This window comes from Eptatretus burgeri, chromosome 6, assembly GCF_056783735.1.
Source record: "Eptatretus burgeri isolate ZD-2024b chromosome 6, Ebu_testis_v1, whole genome shotgun sequence".
In the NCBI taxonomy this organism is placed as follows: Eukaryota; Metazoa; Chordata; class Myxini; order Myxiniformes; family Myxinidae; genus Eptatretus; species Eptatretus burgeri.
The window spans coordinates 61035951-61061856 of record NC_140966.1 but is presented as its reverse complement, the minus strand read 5'-3'; the positions used below and the strand labels follow the sequence as shown (position 1 = coordinate 61061856).

The following is a 25906-nucleotide window of genomic DNA, read 5'->3' as shown; positions in this document are numbered from 1 at the left end:
ATTCTAATTATGGACCCACCCAACATGCCTCCCCCCCAATAACAACACCTTCACAATACAAACTAGAGGGGGAGCACTCGGGAGAATGCAAAACCTCCACCACCAATACTGCTGGGTCACTCAAGTGAACCTTATATCTTATTCATTAAATATGATGTCAACAGTGCTGGGAGTTATAGTTCTTTTCTCCAACATTTTTAGGGGGCGGGTTGGAAATCACTTAAAACAAGTAGAAATGCAAAAAAAAATGTTTTTTCTTTTTTTTGGGGGGGTGACAATTTTTTGGGGGGGTTGGAAATCACTTAAAACGTGTAAAAATGCAAAAAAAAATGTTCTCAAACAATTTCTTTTTGGGGGGGTTGGAAATCACTTAAAATATGTAGAAATGCAAAAAAAAAAATTTCTAACAAATATTTTTTGGGGGGTAACAATTTTTTTGGGGGGGGGGTTGGAAATCACTTAAAACATGTAGAAATGCAAAAAAAAAAAATTGGGGGGGGGACCAAGTCCAAAATTTAATGACATGATCCTTGGACCATACCTACCCCCCCCCACCAAGTTTCGTCGAAATCCAGAGGAGTTTTTCCGTAATACTGTTCACAAACACAAACAAACAAACAGAAAGGGGTGAAAACAGTAACCTCCATCCATCTTCGAAGATGGCGGAGGTTAATTAATCTGCTTTTAGTCTCGTTTCTCCGGTGACATTATATATGTGGATTTGTCTGCATGTCTGTGCACGATTTGTGTTGCAGCCCCTCAATGGGCCTTAAACCAGATTAAAAAAAAAAAAACAATAATAATAATAAAAAAGGCAATTATTATTAATCACAACTATTAGTCTCCAAACAATTGTTTTTCCAAAAATAAATATTTTTAAATGAAGAGCACAAAGTGACATCAAAAAGGTGGAAAAATGTTACACAAGATGCAGAAGAAAAGTAACATACACAAAAATCACAGGAATCAAACAGTACCTTTGGAAAAGAGACAAACACAAATCCTTGTACACAATGTGCTTACCTGTCTGCATAACGGAGTGTATTTAGTGTGTGCTCGCAGGATGACATCCCAGGAGAAATCATGGCTATCTACAAACAGACAAATGGTCATTCACAAACTCGTAAATGCTTATAGTTGTAAAACACATAAAGGAATGAGAGAGAAAAAGTTTAAATGATCTTGAAGGTGTGCAAAGATTGAATGGGGACATGGAGGGGAAGGGCAGGGCGGCCAACCTGATTATTGAAAGATGGCAAAAAGTTCCACCAGGAATGACCCCATATGAAATTTTGAGTTACAAAAATATTGTTTTGACCTGTGACCCCAAGTCTCCACCCTCTCGGGAATGAACTCGAGGTCAAAAAAAAAAAAAAAATTACATATTTAATGCATCCCCCAATGTTGATCGATATAGAGTTTCCTTAAAAAAGAACAATATTTTAAATGTTCTTGCCCAAGAACCTTAGGGCCAAAATTATACCACTCTTGCACTTCTTGCCATGTCGTGATCACAACTATCAAGTTTGATGAATTTCCATAAAACTGTTTAAGAGATACTGTAGCTTGACAGATGGACAGGACAGACGGAGACGATTACAAGATAGAAAACAACAAAGATAGATAAATGAATAAGCCCAACAAATTTAGATCACAACATCAACACTGTCCAACAAGATCGGTTATTATTAGATGATTAGGAAACAGTTTATCATCGGCTGAAAAACTAGAACCTGCTGCTGATGCATCTATCAATGTATCACACAAAAGCAATAACCATCGACACAAGCATCAAAGCTGCCATTTTGCAAAGCTGGTGGACTATTGATGCTTCAAAACAATGCAATCAAGTTGGCAATCTTGCTCCTAACCCATAGCCAGCTTTAAGTCTCTGCTCGAGACACGTACCATACAAGTACGAGAATTCTCTCTGATGAACGAATCCCGCAAAACCTGCGTAAGTTTGCTTGCACGGAATGGCGTGTGAGGCTTGTTCTGTCCAAGGGCCCTGATGCACTCCTGTGGAAATAGCCAGGGATAATATGCACACAAATAAATCAGTTAAAGTAACAGGAATTTTTTTTTAAGTCAATCTGTTTTACTTCTTCATATAGAAAGCAAAAAGGATCAATGGTCCTGTTCACAGATATCAAATCTGAAATGCACCTCTCGACCACCATTATACAGCAACCTCAACCAACCTCCACCCACCATGATACACCAACACTACCCACGACCCCCCTCCCCCCTCGATAAAAACAACAGACAGATAAATGAATAAGCCTAACAAATTCAGATCACAACATCGACTACAGACATAGGAAGGCAACCCACTACTGAAGAAAATGAGGCACCTTAAGAGCCAAAAGGCTCTTATTGATTTCTGCTCCCTCGAGGCGAGTCTGCCTGTCCGCACTAGCAGTGTCCGCACCACGTTCATTTCCCGCAAGATCTATCAGCGAGAACTTTCCGTGTAGTCTGCCAGCCTTGCGCAAGATGAGCTGGAACACTGCATGCGAGCGTGATGACTGTGCGTTGGCGGACGTCTGCCCCGACGTCCTGTTTCAGAAAGGATAGGCAAAAAAACAAATGAAAGATTTCACCCATGTCATGAAGCAATTATTTTAATAACAAAAATAAAACACGCACACACACAACATGAAGCAAATAATGTACACAGGTGTGGCATTCAAAGAGGTCCACCATAAGAGATGTAAGACAGGGCAAATGTATATATATATATATATATATATATATATATATATATATATATATATATATATATATATATATATATATATATATATATATATATATATATATATATAGCTATGGATCTGGAAACCATAAGCATGCAACATACATGTGCCCCAAAAGTCAGTTATGTCGTTATGTATGTGTGTAGTCAGATCCCCTTCCTTTTGTCTAGTGGGAGAATCAAAGGTGTGCGTTGCGATTTCTTTTAGTTAGGTTGTTACATCTAACAACCATCCCATCTGCATGACCCCCCAGTCCATCATGATCCACTACTAACCAGCTGCCTTCTCACACTCTGACGTGCCAAGGCAAGATCTCGCGGTTCCGGTTTCTCGGCTCCCACAAACGTTGTAATTCTTTCACGACGACCTTTTTACAACGTTGATACTGTTACTCGTCAAGTATGAACCCACGTGGAAGAGTGGCTGGCGTTTCCCAGCAGGGGCCGTTGCAGCTTTGATACTGTAACTCGTCAAGTATGGACCCGCGTGGAAGAGTGGCTGGGGTTTCCGGCAGGGGCCGAGGCCCTTCCCCGGAAGGGTGGGCTGTAGGACCCTGTCCAATCAAAGGCGGACAAGCGAGGTGTGTTCACCAAAGCCCCTACCCGCTGAGGGAGGTCTATGAATTCCCGAGCACTCTCTGAGGCAGGGGTCTTGGAGTCTTTTTGGGGTCTTGGAGTTTTTGGTGGGACTTTTTGAAGGGTTTTTGCTGTTACGAAGGTCATCGAGGCAGCGAACGTGTCTCTGCTGGCCCTCCACAAGGAAGGAAAGAGCGACCCTGACCCCCCCCCTCCATGGACCCCGCTATTCACCACCCGAGCTCCGCCACGAACCTCGAGTCCCACACTTGCGACTGGGGACGAAACCAGCAACCAGTGTCAAGTGCCGCAGCACGGAGTACCCCCTCCCTCAGACTGCCAGGTACCCAACCGAACTCTGACACCCAGCTTCTCTCTTTCCACAGCTGCGAGGGTCCAATAAAGAACTCTGGGTTTCTTTTCATTTGTGTCTGTGTGGGCCCGTCTTCAAGTAGAACTGAAGTGTTTTGGACCATTGTAAATACTTCTTGCATATTCGCGTTAAGTCTTGCTTTGTGTCTTCATTTACTGTACATAAAACTTGTTAGAAATGTTCCCAGTTCGTTTCCGTCCCTTCTTGCATTGGTCTAGCATGGTTCGGATCTGAGTTTAGGGGGGTTTTATCCCCGATAATCCGTTCATTCCAGCCGACACGGCTTTGGCAGTTTCCGCTCAGCTGCACCCAAACCAGAGCTAGTAGTCGGTAGTTGGAACTCTACCGCAGTCAGAAGAGTGACCCGGTTCGAGCAAGACGTGCCGAGGGCGTGGTTTCCCCGGTAGTCAATTAGGTAAATTGGTTATCGACAAATAGAACCTACCCTACGCGGTTGAAATATTGGCGACCACGGTCAGTAAAATGACCCGCCGGCTCACGGAGTTATCCAAGCGACGGCCTACAATTCCGGGGAGTTTGGTGGGAGACGACGCAAGCTTTCCCACCTGCTGGGCGTTCTCACCACCAACCCCCGGCCCACAACAATATTATATATATTGTTGTGGTTTCCACCCGTCCAGCGTGCGGACGACCGTTTTTAGCTAATTGCGGCCGCGTGCCCACCGGACGGGCAATCCAGTCGTAGCTTTCCGGATCAACGCCAAAATCCAGCTACGGGTGTTTTTAAGCACACCACAACCTTGTCAATGCTCTGCCCGCGCTACAGGGTCCGATCGCCGAATGGTCGATTTACCTAATTATTCGCGTGGGCAGACTACCGAGAGGTTGTACCTCAACGGAACTTGCTCGGAAACGAGCCGCTTAGGCAGCTCGCAACGTTTGCGATTTACAGAGCGGTTTTATATCGCCAAGCCCCGTCGGATCCGATTACTTTATCGGTTATTAAAAGCCAGCTAATATTCCGAACGCAATTAGGACAGCTCAATGGAGGAAGGGACGCAACGAGCAGGTGAATATTCAACAAAAAAGGAGACATTTATAACACATGCACGCATGCAGTCAAGGCAATGAATGGGGGTAGGGACAAGACGCGAGCAAAAAGACCCTACAGCCGTTGTCTATTTATTATGCACATGCACTTATCAGTTCTACTTGTAGGACAAGGTGCCACAACTTTCATGCAAAGAAAACCCCAGGAAAGGAAAGGGTAGAACAGGACCCGTAGGCCTTTAATGTTCCGCGGAGCTGTGGAGACCACAGGAGCTCCGCGAGACCGCGCAGGTTACCTGCCACCCTCGTGGTGACTCGCTGGACGACCCTCGATGTCTCACCGTCAACACGGCAGCTGGTGTAATGGCGACTCAGTTGGTCCAGGCCCAGCCGTGCGGCCTGGTCGATCGGGCCTAGCCGACGACGCCTCAGAGGAGCGAATGGGCCTTGCTCTTTTAGAGTTGATGCTCTCTGAAGAGCCCACTCACTCCTCAGCGTTGCTCGGACTGTCCCGGGGCCCGATCACCTCGGACCGTTATGCCGCTGGATGGCAACTTCTTGCCGGCTGCCTCCACCCACCAACAGCCCTGCACTGGACTCTAACTTCTCCCGGACTCCAAGCTCCGCTGCGCTCGACGCTCCTCTCCTCAACTGAACTGCCGAACTGAACCGACCCACCCTCTCTCTCTCCGGGTGTCTCAGCCCCACCTTTTATCTGGTTCGTGGGTGGGGGTTTGGACTTTCACCTCCGACCTTTCACCCCTGCTGGCTCCGCCCCTTTTGTCACTTTGATCCGATCTCGCCGCCAAACACAGAGAAAGCGGATGTGGTTGAAATCACCGGCCCTTGCCCCGAGGGAGTCCCCGCGTCTGTCGGCAGAGATGCCGTTCGTTGAGGACGTTGTTGCTGGCAACAAGATGGCGGCGTTTGTGGAGATGAAGGTGAGGAGATGACATTGTCGTTAGTTATGGCGAAGGTGGTGAGATGTTGGTGGTTGTGGTGGAGATGATGTTGTCGTTTGTTATGGTGAAAGGTGGTGAGATGTTCGCGGTTGGGGCGGAGGTGGTGAGGAGATGATTGTTTGCCAAAATAAAGATAGCAAAAGAATACCACTACCTCAAAGATGCACAGCCCGGCTCACGAATAATTCCCTTTAGACATCGGTGGGGAAATCTATTCTGGACACACACTTAGACATAACTGATCTTCGGGCAACCTGAATGGTGATCTGTGAATTTCCCCAACCATAACAATATATATATATATATATATATATATATATATATATATATATATATATATATATATATATATATATATATATATATATATATATATATATATATATATATATATATATATATATATATATATATATATATATATATATATGGATAGATAAATATATATACATACAGTGGCTACTCTCAAGATCCCCGATTTTGGTGAAGATCCGAACACTAGAATTTCTTATTTTTAAAGCAATTCTTCACCATCGAAAGACGGGGCCAAAAACGATATATAGCATGATATATCAAAAAATATATATAGCGCTACCGCTTCAGAACTGATAACCACCGCTCAAAATAATTTCACCCTTTTGCAACAAGTTGGGGTGACAGATATTTTCTGGGACTTTGTTGAAATGATTAAGGCACTCTTTCAAAGTCTGCTGCACTTGTGCTTGGTTGACCGGTACTTTTCTGTTTCTGACAACTTCCAGTCTCCTGAAACCACTTGTACCACTCTGATTCTGTTCCACAATGGCAGATTCCTTCCATACCCTGTAGGGAAATTACACTGAATTTGCATGCGAGATCTCATCTCGATTAAACATTTAATACACTGAGCTTTCTCCTGTGGAGTCGTCATTTTCTTTTACATTTACATGCTGCCCTGGTGACGCATGTGTGGGATGTAGAGGAAAGAGGTACACTTAAACTTGGATTAAAAATAATTGATATGTGGATGTGTGTATGTTTCTTCCCCCCATAACAACAAAACCATGAAACCGAGTGGCCTGAAAAAAAAAAATAAAAAAATAAAAACTTTGCATGTGAGCATATTGGAGGAACACATGTGTTGGGGCATGCAAGCCAGCCTTTGCCAGGGAGACAGCATGGGTTTTAATTATAAAATGCTCCAGCCGAGTTTTACATAGAACTTGGCAGTTTACAATATAATGTTGCTGTTTGGGCACGTTTTTAAATCGCCCTGGTACGCTCCCGACCCTCCCCTTATATTGCCTTCTCTCCCGCTCCCACTTCCTTCCCTTGCCCTGACACTGCCCTACCCCTCCCAGCAATGAATCGCCACATCACGGCAGGATAGACGAGAGGTATGCATGCTCATTCTAAGCTGTCTCGCCTAAGTTTGAATCCCAACCCAACTATAAACAGTCATCCCAGTGTTTCACAGGCAGGGGTGATCCATCAACGTGTGCAATCTCTTGGATGGACGTTCAACTGGGCGTCACATCTACCAGAATCCCTCTCTCCACCTCACCTCCGTTCTCTTTCCTTACTCAATCCTACCCCCTATTTTCCTCTCCACCCCCACCCCCCCATCCTCCTCTCCACCACCCCACCCCCCCACTTAATGTTCCAGTCAGTGAAGTGACGGCTTGTATTTGCTAGTTTACAATAATAAGGAACATGGGAACATGACGGAAGTTTCTTTTATCAGTAGGACCTGCACATAATACTGACTGTACAAACTAGACATTTAAACATGAATTGAAGAGATTGGATGAAATTTAATGAAAATGATATTTAAAACACAAACTCACCATGCAATTTTAATGTGATCACTGGAAAATAGATCGTTAAACGATGGCACTTTGAATTGAGAGACGATGAAATCAGTAAATGGCACCTTTCGACCAGAAGCATCGTCCACCGGAACAAAACGGACCGTTCCCGGACCTCTCCAATAGCCTCACAAACGCTTCGGGATGTTGTTACATCGATTGTGAAAAACCCCAGAAATTTCCCAACTATCAGTATTTTAGCTATTTTCATCTGTTTTCCCGACCAGGAAAACACTTTTTTAAGTTCCCGGGTTTTTCCCATTCTCCCAGTAGTGTGGGGACCCTGTCATGCCTGCTGTTTGTGTTCTTTATGATATCACTAGAAACATTAAGTTTCCTCCTTGGAATTATTGTCAACTTTGTTTGATGGCAGACAGAGTAAACAAAATGTTATCCCCCTCCTCTGCACATGCACTTTTGGAAAGAATTCAGAGCCAAAGTACTGCTAAATGACAGGTTCATTTTCCAATTAATTTTCTGATTGGTGTTCAAGATATAACATTCAATTGAAATCAACTTGTTCTTCGATCGTACACTGACTTTCGTGAAAGGACAGATGGATGGACAGACAGACGTGAACCAATTGCTTCACATGCGTGGTAGTTTTTTGGTAAAAACAATTGGTAGTTTTCGGAGCATACCAAATCTACAGCTGCGGAAACTGGCAGGTCAAAATTAGACATTGATTTGAGGCAATCAGAGCAGACTTCACCTGCATTCGTTACCCATCTCAATAAGTCTCAGGACCTCTTCCACACAGGACACCTGTTGCTCCTGCAGTCCCACAACCTGGACCTGCTGTCGTCCATCCTCCAGTACCCGCAGCTTGGTCTTCCTGTTAAGCAAATCAAAGACCTGCCAAACACACATGCAAATACATTGGCGATTTCTCCATCACAATCATAACCAAGATGTCCCAATCATTGTGCATTTAACTGAGAGTTGGTAGTGGGTCGTATCCAGGTTTAGATCAAAGCCCTTACCTTGCCACTGTAAATTTCAAAGAAAGTGGCAAACACGTGGAGGTTTAACTGCCTCATTCGCGGTTGTTTTAGAAACTGGAAAACATCTCGTGCTAAAAACAGGAGGGATAAGGGTCAGAGAAGGATGCAATGCAGGATAACGGAGATTATGTAATTAAAAATGTCAAAAATAAGACAAATCACAAGCATGCTGCCAATGCAGCCCTAATCAGTTTATGCTCAGAAATGAAAAAAAGGAAAGGCTGGCAGGGGGTGGGGGTAGTAAATAAGCCATAAGTATGGCTGGTGGTAAATCACACCACAATAAAAACTTGAGGAAATACAGGTGGATTGAGGGAGGGGGGGGAGGGAGAAAAAAAAGTAGGTTTTCAGTCAACTTGGATTTGTTTATTAAAAGCAAAGCAATATATTGATGTGGCTCTGCGAATCCGGCACTCTTCCAAAGCAATGGCACCCAACATATCACAGCCACAAGACAGTTATTTCATTACTATTTGTTCAGTTAGCACTTCTATTACTGTATGTCTAGTGGGTATACGGGACAAGATGCGTTGCGTGGGGCTTTTAGTTTGGTCTTTAATTATCCTCGTAGGAGAGGGTATTGCATTTGGGTCCATTTTTGTTTGTCCGCACGACCTTTAATGTTTTTCTCTGCAACCGCTTGATGGATCAAGAGGAAATTTTCACCATAGGAGCGACGACTCGTGTATTACGTGTTATTGATAATTATGGCATCATAGGTCAAGTGGTGTGGCAGCCATGTTGGAAAAATGGGACGAAGAAAAAATAAATAAATAAAAATAAAACTTTGGGCCACTATCTCTGAAACCTCACAAAGGGAAAAATTGAAACTTGGCACATGGCAAGTACTCCTCATGGTGAATAAGTGTGATTTTTACATCATAGGTGCCTTTGTTATGACATCACAACTGCATATGTAGAACGCTACATCTGATTAGAATGAAATTTTTTGAGGGTCATCGAGGGATAAAATGGTCCACAGAAATAAATAAATAAAATAATAATTGACGACGTTATAGGTCACGTGATTCAACAGCCATATTCAAAATTTTTTTTAAATTCTTCAAAATTATTCTCTGAAGTGTCTGACCAGGACGAGGTGAAGCATTCCACGTATGACCACCTATCCGAAGAACAAAAGGTTCACACACGACGCCATCGATCACATTGTTTGGCAGACATTGGATTTACCCTAAAACCTATAAAATTCTTCTCCAGAACAGATGGACACATCAAGGGGAAACTTCACACAAATGTTCCACAAGCCTTGGGTATACAAGTTTGTTCAGGAATAACTAATAGATCACATGGTTTGGCAGCCATATTGGATTGAAGAAAATTAAATGATGTTTTCTCTGGAACCGCTTAATCAATAGACGTGAAACTTCACAATTACGATGAAGTAGTGACGGGAATACGTTTTAAACTTAAAACGTGATCGGACACATGGTCTGGCAGCCAGAATTATTTAATTTGATCTGGGTTCTTTTTGTTTGTTTGTTTTTGAATAAAGCTCACTTGGCTGTGCCTGGATGGATTTGAAGGTTGTCGCCGCAGCTGAAATGCAAATCCTATCACGGTTCCTCCTGACGACTTAATCTTTGCTTTTTGCTTGTTCGGGTTCCTTCTGATTACTCCATTGTTGGTCTGTACCTATTTGGTCTTCCATTTTATTTGAATTGAATTTATTTTAATCCCATTCGAAATTCAATTAAATAAAAATAAAATTAAAAAAACGTCATGCGTCAGGTGTCCAATCAAAGAGGGGTTGCATTAAAGTGGGACGTCTTGGTTACCGGTCATCACTGCCAGCAGTTATAAAGCGAGTTCTAATTATGCCTCTTATTAATTACGTAACATACCCATACACAAACCAGACAAAACAAGTCCTGGTGAGGGTTTGCAATCTCTGCTCTTTCTTGTTTATTTGCTGCTTTACTTACCCATGCTGAACGTTTCAAGATGGCAGAAAAATGAGGTAAAGAGTAGAGCAGCAAACAATTGTGAAACTTCTGGTTAACAATATGAACCCTATTCGAATTTACAAACTGGCTGCATAGCATGATGATTACTGTCTAACAAACATGTGCATATTAAATATTTAATTGCATGCAATTTTCAGCCATTGTACTCCAGTGGGTTTCTTAACTTTGTCACTCAATCTCATTTTGGTCTTTCCCTGTTCTCTTGTAGTTTTACTTTTGGGCTGTTTTTGACAGAAGGAATTGATGACCCCCTGCACGAGCTATATACATGTTCAAAACAGTTCTACAATGAATGCATTTGAAAGCTTCCACTCTTATTTGAGAATTGTGTGCATGCAAAGCTAGAGGTTGAAGAAGATTTTTTTTGGTAGTATACAAGCTTAAATAAAAGTGCTAATAAAATATGAACCACCAGTTGCTCAAAAAATAAAGAACAATTCAAAAGATTCCAAAGACTTTTCAGACCAACATTTGAACAGATCACATTGAGGCAAGTCTGTAAGAACCCATCACTGGAAACAAGACCAAAACAAACAAGTTTGCTTCCATCAAACCTCTCATGGAGAAGTAAGTCAGGTCACCTCTGTCCTCAAAGCCTGCCTGTCCATTGTCACACTTTGGTCTACTTGATGCAGTCCATCCACCTTTTCCTTGGTCATCCTCTCCTACCTTCAGCATTCACCCTTTAGATCCCCAGTCCATGCCTGTACCACTCCTGCACTTTTTTCTCAGAAGTCTCATTCCCACTTCCTATATGATCTCAGTATTCAAGAAGCTCCCTCAATGTCATTCCAACAAGACAAAACTATGCGACAAAAAAGACCCTACAAAGCCTTTTGTATAAAAGATGCAGTCTTCATTTCAAGCTTTCACAATGGCCTGTCACTAATGCAATGAATGATTATTACACACCAGATTCAACAAATGGTTTTTGTTTAACTATCAACGAAAGTGATTTTTATCCACCTTTCACTCTCAAAGCAACATGGTCTCACACTACTTAACTGCTTACCTTGTAAGCCAGTTATGAACATTGTGAACAGCAATGAAAATCAAATCAAACTTGAATTTGAGAGAAACTTCCCTAACAATTAACGATATGGAACATAGAATGCCAAAAGGTGCATACCGATCCATTTAATTAATCATTATACAACACAGATTGCAACAATCTGTCTGAGTTGCATCACTCTCACCTGCAAGCGCATATATACCTTTACTACAATCTTGGGTCTTCCCAGAAAACACACCGCCCATGGTCTGCAATTGAAGGTTTGGAATGTCAGGGAAAAAAAAAGAAAGAAAGGAAAAAAAAAAAGAGAAGATTAAACTAAATTATAAATCATTGCTTCATTCACATTAAATTTTAATTTCACCATAAATATTATTTGCAATAATAAATTAGCAATCGCCAAGGGAAAGATGGACAGCAGATTTTTACGTGACAAAATTGAAATTACACGGTAGTGGCCCAGTGGTGATAGCACTGGACTAGCATCCCAGAGGTTGAGAGTTCAAATGCAGCTGAGGGCAGTACTATTAAAGATTGGATCCTAAAGCTTTTGGAAGCTAAAACAAACTCAGGGTAATTCTCCTGTCACAATCATATATTCTGCAAAACACAGCTCACTCACGAATGATTGGAGGTAATCTGCCTGCTTTGCCGAGTCTGGTCGACACGGGATGCCGGTCAACAGACGGTGGTCGACTCAACGCAATGAAAACTCTGCACAGCACTACTTTTATTCTGGCTATTAATCAATCCATGCGCTACCCCAATGATGGCCATCTAAATTTCACTAAAAAATTACATCCATGAACGAAACTCCGCCTGAAGCAAGTAAGTGTTCATGATCATAAACCCCCTTCGTCTACAATCCTGCCCCCTATCCCCAATACATATTCCACGATCCCCTCATTCCACAGACAAACACTCACCACACATTTCAGATTCCTCCCTTCCTAATAAAGTGGGACTAACTACATTTGAATCCTTCTTTAAACTATCAGTGCCCTCTCCATCATGGTTAATACTGCAGCTCTGTACAAATGTTCAACATAAACATTCCTCTCTCAGATTAATGTCTCTTCTTCTAACAACCAAAATTATTCCCATGTTCTTCTTGCTTGTCCCAAATATTTCACTAACCAGCTGGCCAGGCTTGCCGTTCTAATATTATGGCAGGAATATGTAATTTGTTCACGCTTCAGGCGAAAGCTCGCCTACTCTGAAAGACATCGGGCGTTTCAACATCCAACTAATGCCAGCAGACGGAACACCCTTTTACATCCATCCGAGGAACAGCACGTACATTGATGAATCGCCCTGCTTGTGAAACACCAGGATGACAGTTTTTAGCTGGGCCAAGATTCAAACCCAGGCGAAACATCTTAGGGGCGAGTGTGCATACCACGAGGCCATCCTGTCAGCCCCATTCATCTCTCTCTCCCTCTCCCCTTTCATGATGTCGCTTATCTGGTGTTGCCATGTCAAGAATTATATTCTCACTGTCCATTGGCCATGCTAATCTGTCCTAGCCCTCCAAAATACACTACATGGCCAAATATGCAGACACCCCTTCTAATTGGTGGATTTGGCTATTTCAGCCACACCCATTGCTGACAGGTGGATAAAATCATACACAGCCATGCAATCTCCATAGGCAAACATTGGCAGTAAAATGGGCCGTACTGAAGAGCTCAATGACTTTCAACATGGCACCGTCATAGGATGCTACCTCAACAAGTCAGTTCGTCAAATTTCTGCCCTGCTAGAGCTGACCTGGTTAACTGTAAATGCTGTTATTGTGAAGTGGAAACGTCTAAGAGCAACAACAGTTCAGCCACGAAGTGGTAGGCCACAAGCTCACAGACCAGGACCGACGAGTGCTGAAGCACGTCGCGGAGGAAAAAAAAGAAAAATCGTTCGTCAGTTGTAACACTCACGACGGAGTTCCAAACTGACTCTGGAAGCAACATCAGCACAAGCACTGTTCATCAAGAACTTCATGAAATGGGTTTCCATGACCGAGCAGCCACACACAGGCCTAAGATTACCATGCGCAATGCCAAGTGTCAGCTGGAGTGGTGTAAAGCTCACCGTCATTGGTCTCTGGAGCAATAGAAACCCATTCTCAAGAGCGATTAATCACGCTTCATCATCCGGCAGTCCGACATACTAATCTGGGTTTGGCGGATGCCAAGAAAACATTACCTGCCCGAATGCATAGGGTCAACTGTAAAGTTTGGTGTTGGAGGAATAATGATCTGGGGCTGTTGTTCATGGTTCAGGCAAGGCCTCTTCGTTCCAGTGAAGGGAGATCTTAACCCAACAGCATACAATGACATTCTAGACGACTTTGTGCTTCCAACTTTGTGGCAACAGTTTGGGGAAGGCCCTTTCCTGTTTCAGTAGGACGATGCCCCAATGCACAAAGCGAGGTGTGTACAGAAACGGTTTGTTGAGATTGATGTGGAAGAACGTCAATGGCCTGCACAGAGCCCTGGCCTCAACCCCAAACGCCTTTGGGATGAATTTGAATGCTGACTACAAGCCAGACATCACCCAACATCAGTGCCTGACCTCACTAATGTTCTTGTGGCTGAATGGAAGCAAATCCCTGCAGTAATGTTTCAACATCAAGTGGAAATCCTTCTCAGAAGAATTGAGGCTGTGATGGCAGCAAAATGGACCAACTCCATATAAATTCCCATGATTTTGGAATAAGATGTTAGACGAGCAGGTGTCCACATACTTTTGGTCATGTCGCGTACATCTGGCTGTGTTTAGCTTTCGACAACCACAATGGTTGTCTGTGGTGTGCCATCCACTCAACACAACCACCACCATAAAATACCCAATTTCTTTGAACATAGATACTCATAACCATCCATCTCAACTCTCTTCCTCATATTGATGACTTCAACTACCACCAAAATTGCTTGGGTGTCCACCACTGTGGGTCTGACCCAATCTGTAAACCTTCCAACCAGGATTTCTGCAACTAGTTGGTCTGTTTTGTTTTGTTTTTTTTGTCACCTTACTAGACCCTCTGATAAATTGTGATGACCAAATTTCCATCCAACCTCTGCTGTCCATCTGAACATTTTCGCATCAAAGCTTGCATCTTTCAGACTACTGTGAGAGACAATTTGGTTGTTCGCACTGCAATTTTCCCTCCCACGAAAGGATGAGCATGCTATCTCCACAGCATTCGATGTAGATTCCACCTGGGAACCCTTTCGCAAAAGCCTATGCTCTCCATTGTACCAATTTATCCTATCCTATCTGTAGCAATACCATCCAATCTCTCAGACCTAGTACACTGAAGGCTGTGGCAAGGCAGTTGTAGTCACACAACTTTCCTTCACAACTTGGAAGCCCGGTCAAAACAGCTACTCCAACAGCAATGGTTGGAGGCCCAAACAATCTCATATCCTTGGGTATTGGACAAGTTGGGTATTGGACAGACTGGCATCCTGCTTTGCTTGTCAAGCTCACCGCATGTGGCATAAAAGGCTGCCTTCATTCATTCCCAGATTTCTGACTTCCTCCACTCATGCAATCAACATGTTGCCATCAATGGAACCCTCTCCTATCCCAGTAGAGGCTGGAGTGATCTAAGGCAGTGTCTTCAGCTGTCTTATTCCACATTTAAATAAACAACTTTTCCAATGCTCTGGAACCCACTTCCTCATTTTTGCAGATGACTGGCAGAGTACCCCATCCGACTGACAGGCAAAAGGGCAGCTGCTTCAGTCTGTGCCAATCTGGAACTGATAAATGGAACAAGCTTTTCAATCCTAACAGACAACTAATTGCAATCCTTTCCAAACCTGTTACCCCGACATAATTCAACCCTCTTATTTGTCGGTTACTGCGTTTCCTCCACCACTGTGAGTTTGATTCTTTGGATGGAAATAAAGGCTACAAGTACGAGTACACATTGCACTCAGCTCGATTTACTTTTAAATCGACCTTTGATGGCATTTTAGAAACATAGGGGCAATACACCTGAGCACTCATCTGGTAGCGGCTGGAGAAGAAAACCAGGGAACCACCAGTAGGCATGGATAACCCACAAAATATTTAACGGAGAAGAAAGTAATAACTGGATATTTTTTTAATGCAGTAAATAAACTTTGAAACATTACAGGTGATGAAGGTTGTGGTCAAGTTTCATCAAAATTGTATATGTAATTTTTAAGGAGACAATTTTTTATTTTTTTTGGTATACCTTGTCGAGGCTCGTATGAGCTAACACACAATGCACAGCAAGGGGGGCAGGAGACAAGAGGGGCGAGAGTGGGAAGGACAAAACAGTGGGGAACAGAGACAGGAGATTTGTGGAAGGGAACAAAGGGTATAAAAGATGGACATTACAGGGACTTTTTTTTTGTATACCTTGTCGAGGCTCGTGTGAGAGCCAACACACAACGCACAACAAGGGGGCATGAGACAAGAGGGGTGGGAATGGGAGGGACAAAACAGTGGGGAACAAACACATTAGGAGATCTGTGGAAGGGAGAGGGATGGGACGGGGAACATGGGGAATAGAAGATGGACAATACAGGGACTTTTAGGAAGGAAAGCAGGGAATTTGAAAGAAGTGGGCTTTGGGTGGATTATCGGGGGTAGAAAAGATAGAGGATTGGGATGGGGGATGATAAGAGGTGGTGGTGAACAGCTGTTTTGAAAGCCTGGAGGGAAGAATGGGAAAGAACAGAGTGAGGGAGTTTATTCCAAAGGCGGGGAAAAAGAGGAATGAAAGAGTGAAGGTGAGCAGTGATTCGTGATTTTGGTAGTTTTACCAGAAGGGGGTTGTTGGCGGACCTTGAGCGCCCTGTGGAAATGTGGTGGGGACAAATCGCAGAGAGAGCAGGGGGGGGCAAGGCTGGAGAGGAGACGGTAGAAGACAGAAAGACCACCGACCAACCTGCGGTGATTGAGTGAGAGGCCCAAAGACGCAGCCTCATTGTGGGAGATGCCGATCATCCGAAATGCCTTGGTTTCTACAACGTGAAGCCGAGAAATGTGGGAGGCAGAAGCACCAGCCCAGAGGGGAGAGCAGTACTCCATCAGGCTGCAGATGAAAGCTTTGTATGTGGTCAGGAGCTCAGGTGGGCTGAGGAAGGACTTTGCACGATGGAGGATTCCCAGTCAGCGAAAGGCTTTGGAGGCCAGGTTGGAAATGTGGTTTTCCCAGGAAAGATCATGGCAGATAGTGAGACCCAGAAGCTTGAAAGAAGGACTTCTTGCAAAGGATTGTTGAGAAAGTGGATATGGGGTTTCCCAAACGGTCCTTTCGGAGAGACAGAGTGAGAATGTGAGATTTGTCTGGATTGAAAGACATGTTCCATGTGTTGGACCAGCTTGTGATTTTACCAAGATCTGCAGTGAGCGAAGAAGCTGCTGCTTGCCGGTCTGAGGGATGACAGATGGTACGGCAGAGGGTGGAGTCATCAGCAAAGAGATAAAGAGGATTTTCCAGAGTCGGAGAGATCATTGATGAAAACCAGAAAGAGAACAGGGCCCAGAACGCTGCCTTGAGGAACTCCAGCCTGGACAGGAAGAGGGGATGAAAGAACTCCATTTAGGGTCACACGTTGACTGCGACAGGAGAGGAAGTCTGCGAGCCATTAGTGGAGATGGCCTTGGATACCATAGGAAGAGAGTTTGGTGAGCAGGGCAGTGTGCCAGACCGAGTCAAAAGCACGCTATATGTCCAGGGATATGGCTCTGATTTCATGTACGGCATTTAGGACCTCCATCCATTGTTGGGAGAGCAGAAGCAGCATATCCAGGGCAGAGTGACCTGGTCTGAAATGAAATTGATGATCACAAATCAGGCCATTGGAGAAGAGGAATGATTTAATGTCTGAAGCGATGATAGATTCCATAACCATGCTGATGATTGGGAGAAGGTCGATTGGTCTGCAGTTGCAGGGATCTGTTTTTGCACCTTTTTTATGCAGGGCAGTAATGATTGCTGATTTCCAAGCAGATTGCAGATGACCTTGAGCAAATGAGAGGGTGAATAGAACACAGAGAAGGTGAGCAAGAGCAGAGGAGCAGGTTTTTATGACACGTGGTCTGATGCCGTCTGGGCCGGTTGCAGAATCTGAGTCGAGGTTTGACAGCAAGCTCTCCACCTTGTCAGGAGAAAAGGACACAGAGTCCAGGGACAGTTTGGTGCGACTGGGTAAGGTGGGTACAGAAAGCGATGGGTTTTGGACACAAGATTTCGATGCAAACACCGAGTTTAGGCATTCAGCCTTTTCACGTTCGGTATCAGTCGTGTGGCCATTTGAGGTCAGGGAAGGGATGGAGGAGGAACATACACCAGAAACCACCAGGATTTAGAGGGAGAAAGGTTTGAAAGTTAAGACTTGAGCTGAGAAAGATGTTGTTTTCTGGGTCTCCTGAGGGTATACACATTTGTTCCAAGCTTTATGGAAAGAACTGAGATTACCCTCAGTTGGGTTTGCTTTCCATGAGACAAAGGCAAGTTGTTTCAGGACAACTGCCTCGCCACAAGCTTCAGTGAACCATGGGCGGGAAGAAGGGTAGGACAACTGAAGACGAGAGGGGATAAATCTGTGCATGAGGGAGAGCAAGTTTCTTTCAAAGAATTCCCAGGATGAGTTGATGTTGGAGAAAGTAGCGATGGGAGACCAGTCTAGAAGTTTGATGGCTGCTTGGAGACCCTGCCAGTCGGCTTGAGTAAAATGCCAGACTCGACGGCGCTGAGGTGGTTCTCTGATAATAGCCAGAGAGATGTCCACTTTGATAAGCATGTGGTCAGAAGAACCAATTGGAGCGGAGGAAGAAAAGCAGATATTTTCAGGGAAATGTGTCAAAATCAGATCCAGAAGAGATTGTGTACCATTGGTGGAGATCCGGGTCAGGAAATTGACCGATTGAGTCAGTCCCAATGAGTCGCAGAAAGCTTTTGCTGAAGTGCCATGACAGGTGAGACGTACCCACATCTCGCCAACGAGCATGATGGCAATTGAAGTCACCACATATAAGGAAGAGAGTTTGGATGAGAAGATAGAAGCTGGTCCATGTTTTCGGATAGTGAGGTGTAAATGGAGTCATCACTGTTTGGAGGACGGTACAGTACACATATAAACATGAGGTGGGAGTGGAGGGGAAGCCGCAACCAGAGGTATTCCTGGGGGTGTGGGGGAGTGAGGGCAGTGCATGGAGAGTGAGGAATAGAGACTTTGATGAAGAGACCAACTCCTCCACCAGGACGAGGCTCAGGTCTGTCATACCGAGTGGAGCGGTGATGACCAGGGAGAAATACTTGGGAGTCAGAGACGTCTTGAGGGAGGAAAGTTTGTGTTGGGCAGATTATGTCTGGTTTGTCAGTGGCAACCTAAATGTAAAGATCCGTAAGGTTTGAGCGAAGGCCCCAGATATTTGAGATCCACACTGTTAATGAAGAGGGAGGGGAAGAGACTTTGCGTGCAGGGGACGGGAGGGAGGGGGAGGATAGGACAAGGGAGGGGGGAGGTAAGGATAGTTGTTGAAAGAGTGGGAGATTGCAGAATAGCTAGGGGAGGGGGCCAGATGAGGAGAAAAGGCTCTGTGGTGCAAGAAAGGGGGCAGAAGGCAGTTGAGGATTTGAGGAGATGGAGTGATGAGATAGAGGTGAGAGGGCAGGGGAAGGAGGCAGCTTTGTGGTCGCGAGGGGGGGGCACCACCGCGGACGGTGAGGGAGGGGAAAGAATGGTAGGAGAAGGGTGAGAGAAGGATGAGTGGGGAGAGTTGAGGGAGAAAGGTTAGGGGGGGAGTTTTTGAGAAAAGGTGAGGGAGAAGAGTGTGACGGTTGCTTTGAGAGGGAGGGGTGAGAGGGATGAGTTGGCACTGAAGTTGGAAAAAAAGAATGGTTAATGGAAAGCGAGCATCGATTGCCAACTGGGGTTTTAATCGGAATTACATGTGTAGTTTCGGAGAAGAAAGCAAATATCTATTTTGGGGGGCAACACCTGTAAGACCCCCTTGAGGGCCAGATTTTTATTTTTATTTTTAATGCCATACACAGTGATGAACATTGTGGTAAAGTTTCAAACTTGTGTGTAGTTTCATAGCAGTTGCAAGAATTTGTGGACGAACGGATGACGAGTCATCCCATAAGCGCTCCGGAACATTGTTCCAGGTGAGCTTAAAAAAATAAAAAAATAAAAATAAAAAATAAAAAATCCCTATCTACGATATTACTTCAACAGCTTACAATTTCTCTTTATAAATGGAACCAACATGTTACATAGGCATACAGACATGGCAACATACACACCCTACATGACGAGTCAAATTTTCTATATTCTCCATTCTCAAAGCAGAATCTTACGTGAGTTTTTCCACTACCCGTTTGGCCGTACGCAAAGCAGGTCGCCATTCCCTTTTCAAAAATGGTCTCCAAAAGAGGCCGTGCTGTGAACCTAAAAGAGGAAAATAAAAAAAACAACATTTTACCATCATTAAAATTAAAGACCATCGTCTTCGTATACACAGTAAAAACTTCATTTGTGGGACATACTTGGAAACGCATGTCTGGCTAAGTAGATATAAACAACTTGCATTTTACAAGTACAACTTGACAGAAATACAAAGGATAAACACACAAGCATAATTAATGATCAAGGTGATTGAGACTTCAAAAACAGCTTGGATTGGTTGAATACTTGCCACACTAAGTGAGGACCAATTTTTAGTTTGTCACAAGTCAGGATTATATACAGTAACTATATTATAAAACAGGAGTGTCTGTTCGTCTATCACCGAACTACTCCCTCGGTTTTGGGGCTCGCACCGCCAAACATTCAGTGGAAGTTTTTGGGGTCCCAGCCCATGTCCTACGGTGGGTGGCAGATTTCATAAATACTTCAATAAAAAATTATTATTTTGAGTTTTGCTCCATACAAAGCTGCTCCCTATCCGGACGCAACGTCAAAAAGGGGTATATATTTGTTTACCTCAGGAATGTTTGAAACATTGATGTTGTTATATCAATGGTATAATCATATTAATTTGTGATTGGAATGAAAATATGGAGATAAAGTTGAAACGAGAAGGAAATTATGTGAGGTTTCCAGCCATGACATTCGCAGATTCAGAATTTGCAGTTTTGCCATTGACATCATGGACATATTACCCACATTCCTTCGGTTGGGGTCAGTTGCAGAAACTTTTTTGCCCAAGTCCTTCATGAACCGGCTGTCAATGGCTGACATTCAACTGAAGGTATCACAGGAATTTGGGATTTATTGGTTCATGGTTTGGCGTTTGCTTTTGGGCTCCCTCCTGTGCATAGCAAGGGTACCTCGCTAATTTATAATACACAAACTCAATATTGGAACAAAGGAGGTACCTGATAAAACAAGGTTAAACTTTATAGAATTTGTATTTTTATGCAAAAGGGGGAGAGGGAATACAATGGATGCCACCCACACCTGTACACCATTTCATTGGTTGCGTTCTCATCGAATGCATAGTCAAAGCGGAAGGTCTGGTTTTCCAGGTATTTGGTGAGATCGACCTTCAGCTTCGGCTCGTGAACCATGAATATGTCCTTGCTTGGCACCGTTATCACGTCGATCTCCTTCTTCCCCATCTCTATAGATGAAAGCACATGAGAACGAGGGATATATATATATATTTTTTTTTCAAAGGACATGTGAGCTTTCTACTCTTACCACTACTTCAACTGCTGCCATTAATCCCCCTTTTCCTTCTTATGGGGTTGGCTGGGGATAGTTTTTGGCCCAAGTCTTTCCGTGAACTGGCTGGCCAGGCCGACGTTCCACCTGGCCAAAAACTGAAGGTGGCAGGGACTTCGAATTTGGCCAAGGTGCCGGCGATGACTCGCCGACTCTTCAGGAAAGGCACAGTGCTAGGTTTAAGGTCCTCCAACAAGTGCAGGCAGAGGGGTCCTTTGGGTTAACGTCCTTCTGATAGACGGTGTAAGCAGATGCATCAACCTATTTGCACAACACCAGACTAACAATTCATCTCTTTAAAAACAAACAAATAAGCATGTAAACAGGCACAAAAGTGTGTCCACAAACAACAAAAACAAAATGTACCTTTCTTATTTAAAGGTCTTTTCCGAACGCAGACACAGATTCTTTGCTCCTCGGCCTACAAGAGAAGGAAACAAAAAAAAAGGTCAGGAAATTGCAGCAGTGTTAGCAAAGTCATGCTCACAAGGAATACACATCAACGTGTATACTCACAGTGTCAGCAAGAGTCAGCGGTCGGTAATCAAGGCTCGACCGGAATTCCCTTATCATGACAAGGAACTCCCAGTTTGGGTTGGTTGAATCAATGTCCTAAAGAATGGAAGAAAGATTAATTTGAATAAATTGCAAATAGGAAGGAAAAGATAATAAAATAAAATAAATTGATTTTAAAAAGAAGAAGAAATATTCAACTTCATAATTGCCATATGGATCATTATTCAAAAAAAGTACAAAATAATAAGAAAAACAAATAAATAAACTGTAACTACCTTGACAATAAAACGTTTCATCTCGAATTCGATGTAGCACAGATTTGTACTAATAGTTTTTATGCTCATTGATAGTTGCCCTGCAATTCATTCAAGTCAACCATGAAATGTTGACTCTCACTACCTACAAAGAAACCTCAGCAAGGCAGGCAGATCAATACCCAGCTGATTGTTTAAAGACCTGACCAAAGGTTGTGAGCCAGACACTCTCTTTTTCCAGGTCATTAGTCAAACTCTAATCGTTTACATCAGGGGAGGAGGGGGGGGGAGGGGGAAACTCTCAGAGTCCAGACTGTAACAGCTGCTATTGTTAATCTTGGTGTGAACCAGATGCTGTGTGATCTGTTAGGAATTTAAACAGCACATATGCAGATAAGTAATGTAACTAATCATTCTGATTTTCTGACTAAGAAAAGACACTGCACTCCAATTCACTTTATGCTTCTTAACACTGCTCATTATATCAACCACGGCCAATGATAAAACAAACGAAAAGGGTACTCGGTCAAGCACAAACCTCCACAACGTAATGCCTGATCCACGAGAACACAACGGGCCAAATACATTTTTGAAATATCATGATATATATATATATATATATATATATATATATATATATATATATATATATATATATATATATATATATATATATATATATATATATATATATATATTTATATATATATATATATATATATATATATATATCATTTTTTGCCCCCATCTTTCAATGGTGAAGAATCACTTTAAAAAAAAAATTGTCGCCAGATCCAGATCTTCCCCAAAATCTAATCAGTTCGTCCTTGTCACACACTGAACCTGTCCACAAAATTTCATCCAAATCCATCAACTTTTTGAGATATCCTGCACACAAATAGACAAGCAAACAAAGACAGACAAATGTGAAAACAACCACCATCCACCTTCAGTGGCAGAGGTAAATATTCACTCATTTCACCACTTTTTCTATCAAACCCTTTCGACGTTTTAAGGCAATAATACTACAAGATAATTCATATTCGTACTCGCTTTTATCTTGAACAGCATTGTCAACAGGCAATAATACGTAGTAAGATACAGACGCCATGTGTGGTTGCCAAGCTTGTCCTTCCCGTCTTCCTATTCACTTACTGCCAAGAATGATGCTGTCACTTGTAGTGGTGAATATGGTTACAATGCGTACAACTTATGGGAATTAAATTAGTTACATCTCTTTGGACATTAATTTTGACTTTTGATATTCCTGCATAATAATTCTTGCATCATGAGGCACACAGGGCTACCGAGGCAGTTTCATTGGCTCGGCCACTGGAGGTTACAACCTAGACAGGTTTACACGCTGACAGGGTACTCGATTGCAAGTGCAGGAATTTATAATTTGTTCGGTGCTGGCGATAGCTCGCCTTCTCGTTGCGAAGGACATTGTGGGTTCCTCAACGTCCAACGAATGCTGGCAAACAGGACACCTAGCTCAACGTCCATTCGAGGGACGGCGCACAAACATTGATGCAACACCAGGAAGGAATGTCATAGCTGGATCGATATTTAAACTCAGGCTTGACAGCTCAGATAAACGTCGGCATACCTCCAGGCCATCCTGCCAGCAAGTCCTCCATAACGGCTACTTAAAATACCGAACAAAACAACCACATGAGCCAGATCAAAACTTGCCGTAGGCCATATCTGGCCCACAAGCCAGAAGTTCCCCAAGCCTAGTTTATATCCTCCTTCCTTTAGGTCAGAGTGGAAAACTCAAGCTCTGTGATGGTAGCAACACGTCCAAATCATTACACCACCCCATCGATCATGTAATCAACCAAAAGGTCATGCATGTTACACTTGTTATACAGAGGCACATCATAAAAGGTCGGGTGCAGTTACAGACTTGAGCTCTCTTGTCTCGGAGCTCCTGGTTCTGTAACCGCCTCTCTTCCCGGTTCCTCCTCATCTTCTCCACTTCCTTCACACAGTTCGATTTCTTCCGGCCTGCGAGGACAGTGGTTACAAGCAGAGGTCATAGATGTGTCACAATGTGCAGATGAATAAGGCATCTGTGTTAATTTACTGATGCTTGCTTCCCACCCCACCCCCCCCCCCCCCCAACCAACACTAGGAAACAATCACATTGACTGCCCTCTGTTCCACAAATTGAAAGCATGCCAGAAATAAATGACCGAGTTATGGTGGTTGCTGTGGGGGGGGGGGGCACCCTCCAAAAAAAACCCACAACACCAACAACAATTTAAAACAGCAGAAACCTTAAACAGCCAAGGTCCCAAATAAGTCCCTTCCTGTACCCAACCTTTTCTCACAACAGAATGTTCCCAACAGGATGTGGACTTCTCCCCTACTGTGGTGGAGAAGTTTCCTACCCAGGTCAACAACTCTTCCACAACTAGTCCTGATGGCACAAGTGCTCTAATCCTCAGGAACTCTGGTTCCATTGTACCCTCACTATTTTCCCACAAATCTTCATTGGACTTGCAACTTCCTCCATTTGAGAATGTTACCAAGATCACTTGTATCCAAAACTGATCCCCTCAACTACAGACCTTCTAAAAGGGGAGCCTTCGCCGCATAAGCAAAACTGGAAAACATCTGAACATTCAAATCCCATCTGCTTTGTATAAGGATTATTTCTTCCGAATGTTAAACAATACCTTTGACCTTTTGACAAAATTCTTCATTTGACTGCCATCTTCTCATAACAAGGCTTTGTTGAAAATTTGATGACAAAAGCTCAAACAGTTAAAAAAAGAAGTTATGGGCCGGAGAAACACAGAAGTGATGGCAATACCCCGTCTCCTGCTGAATGGGGGATGGGCTGATAATGGAACCCATAGTTGCAGCTGACTTAAACCACTAACTCTACTTCACTAATCTCACAACCAGTTTGGCCTCAGCCCTGGCTAATCCACCTTGAATGTGTGACCCTTTCTGACAGCAGTGAATAGATGCCCTGAACCATAAGCAAGAGATTAAAGCCATTTATCTCTGTGAATAGCTCTTGAAACTGACACCGACTCGACCATCGATGAGGAAATTGCTGAACTCCATTTTATGTAAATTACCTCTGGCCTTGCTCCTCCTGCCCTCCCTTACCTCAAAATAATAATAATTTTTTTTAAACCTTCACTTGCTCATCCACCCAAATTCCAGGCTGGTACCCTCGTGTATTTATCAATCCCCTTGTTCTGTCGATTGTCTCATCTCGTCCTCTCAACTTTAGCCTTTCAAATGCACTGCCCATCACCAGCTCATGTGGTTACCGACCTTTGTTCATCCACACATGCTCATAATTTCCTCTCTGGGCCATTGTTATTCTTGTTTTATGCCCAACCACTCAACATCTCTCATCAATCCTTCCCCCTCACCTTCACCTGCCTTTCCCGAGTTGGTAAACTGATGCCCTTTGCTGTTTAGGTTCCTCCACAAGCCTAGACGTTTATAAAAGATAAAAAATTAAAACAAGGCTTGCTGAAGAATCATAGCCGTGAATTATTAAACCGTTTGGAGTAAAAGGAATCCAACCAAGCCCCACATTACATTACAAAGAAAACACACCTTGTGCGGCAGCTTCATTCTTAGCAAGAAATTCTTTTGATAGAGACGTATCACTCTGCTGCTCGTTATGGTTACCGTTCTGTGCCTCCGCTCCAACACCACATTCCACGACACCACTGGGTCTCCGGCGGAAGGACGTGGCTGGGCACAAGTGGGTTGGAAGTAAATATGACAGCTTATTGTACGCTTGTGAAAAGTGCACAAATGAATTCACAACTACAGGTACAACAGTGCAGGTCAGCCAGAGTAGGAAAACAAACAAACAAACAAGCCATTCTATTTACCCATTTTGAAACAGCGATTC

At 43.4% G+C, this 25906-nt stretch overlaps 1 protein-coding gene across 3 annotated transcripts in view; it reads right to left on the bottom strand.

Annotated features, from left to right (window-relative positions):
* The window catches only part of KIF2A (kinesin family member 2A), a 66527-nt gene that overhangs the window by 30030 nt on the left and 10591 nt on the right, over positions 1–25906 (bottom strand). For 2 of the 3 annotated variants that reach the window (XM_085885299.1, XM_085885302.1), the window contains exons 5-16: positions 25603–25743; positions 23924–24024; positions 21761–21856; positions 21611–21665; positions 20978–21140; positions 19876–19966; positions 11713–11776; positions 8511–8602; positions 8240–8382; positions 2355–2559; positions 1909–2019; positions 1024–1091 (exon numbers count right to left, since the gene is read on the bottom strand). In XM_085885299.1, coding sequence (XP_085741425.1) covers positions 1024–1091; positions 1909–2019; positions 2355–2559; positions 8240–8382; positions 8511–8602; positions 11713–11776; positions 19876–19966; positions 20978–21140; positions 21611–21665; positions 21761–21856; positions 23924–24024; positions 25603–25743 — 1330 coding nt within the window. The remainder of the gene's footprint in view (positions 1–1023; positions 1092–1908; positions 2020–2354; positions 2560–8239; positions 8383–8510; positions 8603–11712; positions 11777–19875; positions 19967–20977; positions 21141–21610; positions 21666–21760; positions 21857–23923; positions 24025–25602; positions 25744–25906) is intronic. The other variant, XM_085885301.1, reaches the window with a different exon arrangement.